Genomic DNA, 5,987 nt, shown 5'->3' on the forward strand with positions numbered 1-5,987 from the left:
GCGTCACCACCCGACAATGATTTTTGGCCCGCTTCTGATTTTTCATGCCAAAAAAAAAAAACGTCGAATATGACCCGCAAATGCCAAAAAAAATGACAGAGAAAAAGATCATTTTCGTATTTTTTAAAATTTTTCAATCATAGAGCATGCCACCAACGTTACATTGTCAGGCAAAAGCATCTGCCAAAAAAGTCGGCAAAAATGCTGTTTTGCTTCAAATCGGAGGCAAAGGTCTACAGAAGTTAATAAGAGATAGGATGGACGGGAGTCTTTCCATATGAAAGTGCATATTGAGCAAAATGTTTTGTTATCTGACGTTTTGAAGCCTACACGACGAGGTCCAGCAGGAAACATGCTCAGCGGTAGTTGGTGTAGGCTTAGGCCTAGCCAGGATCGTTTAGGCCTCCCCGAACAAATTCGACCGCGATGTAGGCCTATGGGACACTTTGTATTTATTGTATGTTCTCAGTCAATTCCATTCATTGAATGAATACTAAATAGGCCTATCCTATTCTGATAATTACAGTATGTATATGATAAATATGTGTATTGACTTAAAAATTATATAAAGACTCTGGAAAGGGAAGACTATTCTACACTAGGATCTACTATGTGGGTTAAAATAAATTAAAATTTTTTCCTCTCAAACCCCCACCCCCCCCAAAAAAAAATTTGAATAGGCCTATTGTACTATGACTGTACATAGCCTAGGCCTACTTACACTATTGTTTTGCTGTTATGAAACAGGTCTCTTAACTTCACAGTCTACAATCATTGACAAATAGCTTATACATTAGGCCTAAACCAAGTTTATTTTGTAGTGTATTTTGCTTTGGCATTTTGTTGTTAAAATAAAAGGTTTTATCTATGTTAAATTTGTGATTAAGTTCATAATAACATAATAATTCATAAAACATGATTTTACAAATCCCCAGATTTACGTGCGCAACAATTCTGTATCGTACTTAAAAATTGAGGTTCTATTGTACTCACAATGAAGATGTTACTGCAGTTGTTAAGCTCCATTCTATTTGAAGTCACTCGTTGATCAACAATTTATGTAAACATTTGTTTTACAGACAAGATTATCAGAGAATATCTACTAAGTAGACAACAGAGAGTGTGCAGCACTAACAGATTGTTTACACCAGCAACTTGGAATACTGCATACCATTTAGACATTGCTGACATGTTCACTGACCTCGACCTACTCAAAGAAGGTAAAAACCAAGTGAAGGAAGATGCCAAGCCAACAACTTTGAAGGAGGTTTTAGATATTATAAAATCAACACCTGCATGTAAAGTTCTAATAGAAGGTGAGGGCGGTATCGGCAAATCAACCCTCCTCAGGTATGTAGCATACAAATGGTCCACAGAGCAATCAGATGAAACCTTCAAAGGCAAAATACTGTTTCTTGTCAACATCAGAGATATTGATGTAGGTGAAACTATTTTGGATGCTATTTTAAAACAAATAGACCTTAAGAATTTTCATCTTGAAACGAATCTCCCTCAAAATCGTATATTAATAGAACGATTTATTTGGAAACACAATGATATAATATTGTTATTGGATGGATTGGATGAATTGAAAGGTGGTAGTGAGAGTCCATTATGCATTTTCAAAAATGAAAAAATGTACAAGTGTAAAGTGATACTTACATCACGATCTGAAAACCTCAATGAGTTCATTAAATATAGCAGCATACATGTGAAAGTAAAGGGATTTGATTGTGATAATATAAACAAATACATTAAGAAACACTTTGCTTTCTTTAGAAACACTGAATTAGGAGAATTGCTGATTGAGGCGTTGAGACTTGATACAGGCCCCTTGTCTGGAAAACATAGGGAAGTATATGGTATGTGCAAGAATCCAATGTTGCTTCTGTTAGTATGTATCATGTGGGAAGAAAATAAACACCTTCCAGCTGACAAAGCTGTTCTCTTTAAAGAGATTTTTAGATGCATCTTGAATCAGTTCATTGATAAACAAGCAGCTAAAGAGCCAAAAATCTCAATATTTAAGAATACTCCAGAGAAGTTTGTAAAGGCGATGCTCCTGTTAGGAAAGTGTTTCTATGAAAGCTTAAAGAAAAACCAACTTTCAATTAACAAAAGAGATTTGGAAGGACCACAAGAAATGGTTGCACTGGCTTTAAAACTGGGATTTGTGTATGAAGATACACCAAATCAGAAATCAGATTTTAAGGAGATTTTTATGACTCCTCACAAGTTGATAGTAGAGTCATTAGTAGGGTTTTACTTATACAAACTATGTCAGACAGAAATGTTGGAGAATGAGTGTTCAAAGGGCAGGGAAATACTACTTAAGCCATTGACCGATAGTGAATGGCAGACGATAAGAAGTAGTGAATATTTTCACATGGCAAGGGTGTTTACAATTGAATTCCTGGGTGCCAAGTCTGCCATGTTTTTGAGTCATTGGATAACTAATGATATCTCAACATATCATTCTTTAATGACGTATTTAGAATTTGTAAAAAACGAGCACATGGATACAGTAGAAAAGGCAGTTATTGATCACATGACCATGACAGATTTAGAAATAAAGCCACATATTTATGGAATTTGTAAATCAGTAAGAACATTTATCAGTTACATCATTCCCAATGTAGAGCTCAATCAAAATGAGCATTTCATACAACTTATGAGAAAAATTGGAGGTATATGTAAACATCGATGTTTAAATGAAAAAGTGGTAACTGACATTGATCATTATTTTAGAGGAAAGTCTTTTGAAGAAAAATTCAGAATGATTGCCCACATAATGATTGCTGCTGTGTCAAAAGATGCGCAAACGTATTTATTTGGAGGAATAATTTGTAGAATATGTGTTGCGGATGATGTTTCATACTTAACAGCTGAGTATCGGAAACTGAATTTCAAATATAATATAACATGCGCTTATTTGTCAGGGATAACTACAACTTCATGTGCAGTTCATCTGTTAGCTAATGCACCACAACTTACTGATTTAAATTTAGACGCTTCATGTGCTATGAATGATTTGATTAGAGAGTTTTCCAGTAGAGGAGTCAAGTTGGAATTAGAGAACCTTTCTATCTGTGATGGTAATCTCAGTAACACTGATGGTTCTTCATTTGCATCTTTATTCATTACACCTAAACTGAATAGACTGAACCTGAGCAATTGCACTTTGTCTGGTGATATTATAAATGATATGATTAGAGAGTGTTCAAGTAGAGGAGTCAAGTTGAAATTGAAGACACTTCTTATCAGTGCTAATAATCTTGGTAACATTGATGGTTCTTTATTTGCATCCTTATTTATTACACCTGAACAGGAAATTCTTGACCTGAGGGATTGCACTTTGTCTGGTGCTATTATAAATGATATGATTAGAGAGTGTTCAAGTAGAGGAGTCAAGTTGAAATTAAGGACCCTTGATATCAGTAGTAATAATCTCAGTAACATTGATGGTTCTTCATTTTCATCCTTATTTATTATTACACCTCAACTCAATACGCTTAACCTGAGCAATTGCACTTTGTCTGGTGATATTATAAATGATATGATTAGAGAGTGTTCAAGTAGAGGAGTCAAGTTGGAATTATGGAAGCTTGATATCAGTAATAATAATAATAATCTCAGTAACATTGATGGTTCTTTATTTTCATCCTTATTCATTGCACCCACACTGAATATCCTTAACCTGAGCAATTGCACTTTGTCTGGTGATATTATAAATGATATGATTAGAGAGTGTTCAAGTAGAGGAGTCAAGTTTGAATTAGGGACCCTTGATATCAGTAATAATAATCTCAGTAACATTGATGGTTCTTCATTTGCATCCTTATTTATTATTACACCTAAACTGTATATCCTTAACCTGAGCAATTGCACTTTGTCTGGTGATATTATAAATGATATGATTAGAGAGTGTTCAAGTAGAGGAGTCAGGTTGGAAATATGGTTGTCCATTGATATCAGTGGTAATAATCTCAGTAACATTGATGGTTCTTCATTTGCATCCTTATTTATTACACCTAAACTGAATGTGCTTAACCTGAGCAATTGCACTTTGTCTGGTGATATTATAAATGATGTGATTAGAGAGTGTTTAAGTAGAGGAGTCAAGTTGGAATTAGGGTCCCTTGATATCAGTAATAATAATCTCAGTAACATTGATGGTTCTTCATTTGCATCATTATTTATTATTACACCTATACTGAATAGGCTTTTCCTGTGCAATTGCACTTTGTCTGGTGATATTATAAATGATATGATTAGAGAGTGTTCAAGTAGAGGAGTCAAGTTGGTATTAAAGTACCTTGATATCAGTAGTAATAATCTCAGTAACTTTGATGGTTCTTCATTTGCATCATTATTTATTATTACACCTATACTGAATAGGCTTTTCCTGTGCAATTGCACTTTGTCTGGTGATATTATAAATGATATGATTAGAGAGTGTTCAAGTAGAGGAGTCAAGTTGGACTTAAGTACCCTTGATATCAGTAGTAATAATCTCAGTAATATTGATGGTTCATCATTTTCATCCTTATTTATTATTACACCTAACCTGATTGAGCTTAACCTGAGCAATTGCACTTTGTCTGGTGATATTATAAATGATATGATTAGAGAGTGTTCTATGAGAGGAGTCAAGTTGAAATTAGGGTCCCTTGATATCAGTAGTAATAATCTCAGTAACTTTGATGGTTCTTCATTTGCATCATTATTTATCATTACACCTACACTGAATATGCTTAACCTGAGCAATTGCACTTTGTCTGGTGCTATTATAAATGATATGATTAGAGAGTGTTCTATGAGAGGAGTCAAGTTGAAATTAGGGTCCCTTGATATCAGTAGTAATAATCTCAGTAACATTGATGGTTCTTCATTTGCATCTTAATTTATCATTACACCTACACTGAATAAGCTTAACCTGAGCAATTTGCACTTTGTCTGGTGATATTATAAATGATATGATTAGAGAGTGTTCAAGTAGAGGAGTCAAGTTGGGACGGGAGCCTGATATCAGTGGTAATAATCTCAGTAACATTGATGGTTCTTCATTTTCATCTTTATTTATTATTACACCTAAACTGAATATACTTAACCTGAGCAATTGCACTTTGTCTGGTGATATTATAAATGATATGATTAGAAAGTGTTCTAGGAGAGGTGTCAAGTTGGAATTATGGAAGCTTGATATTAGTAGTAATAATCTTAGTGACATTTGGTTTTTATTTATTTATGAATTCGGGCATGTTCATACAAATGAGACATAACAATATAAATAAGACAGTTAGCCAAGAGAGAATAATGGGCTGAAGCCCGACACCAAAGTGAATTATCTGTAAACTGGCAAACTGTGGAAAAAACAATGAAAAACAAGAGGTACGGTACCAATGATAGGAGAGTACCAATAAATGACATAAGAAAGTATAATACTCCAAGTATTGAAATACATGCCATCGTGTTGGGATTCAATATTTCAACATTAATTATGTCATCATCAGGAATGAAAGAATTATCCATAGCAAGCTTATATGCACTAGTACCAAAAGTGTTTAACCAATCAAAACATTACATCTAGTAGGTGACATAGCAGTGATTTAAACAAAAGATCAAAACATTCTTACTCTAATGATCAAAGATACCTTTAAAAACAAAGAAAGTCCATTAAAATACATAAATCAGTTATTAAATGGGTTTTAAGCAACAAATTATTAAATGTTAAAAATTAAATTTATTCTGTAAAGACATCAAAACAAAACATTTTTTTAAGATTACCTACTAAATTAGTGGCCATTATAGACAAAGGTTCTAGCAACTAATGTTAGAATGAACACTGTCAGACTAAAATGATGGAAATCAACCAATGATGAAAATAAAATTGGAAAGCTGCTCTAGGTAATTATTTTCTTAAAATTATATTTTATAAAATATATTGTTACGAAACACTACAGTACTTCAATATACAGTAAAACGCC

At 33.5% G+C, this 5,987-nt stretch overlaps 1 protein-coding gene across 1 annotated transcript; it reads left to right on the top strand.

Moving 5' to 3' along the window:
- Positions 1-1,079: 1,079 nt before the first annotated feature.
- LOC117116218 lies at positions 1,080-5,539 on the top strand (the record flags this gene model as incomplete). Its single annotated transcript, XM_033260205.1, has 1 exon — positions 1,080-5,539. A coding segment is annotated over one exon (3,824 nt), but the record flags the coding sequence as incomplete, so codon positions are not given.
- Positions 5,540-5,987: the final 448 nt, after the last annotated feature.

This window comes from Anneissia japonica, unplaced genomic scaffold, assembly GCF_011630105.1.
Source record: "Anneissia japonica isolate Jap-2015-1 unplaced genomic scaffold, ASM1163010v1 scaffold43694_len10010_cov111, whole genome shotgun sequence".
Classification (NCBI taxonomy): Eukaryota; Metazoa; Echinodermata; class Crinoidea; order Comatulida; family Comatulidae; genus Anneissia; species Anneissia japonica.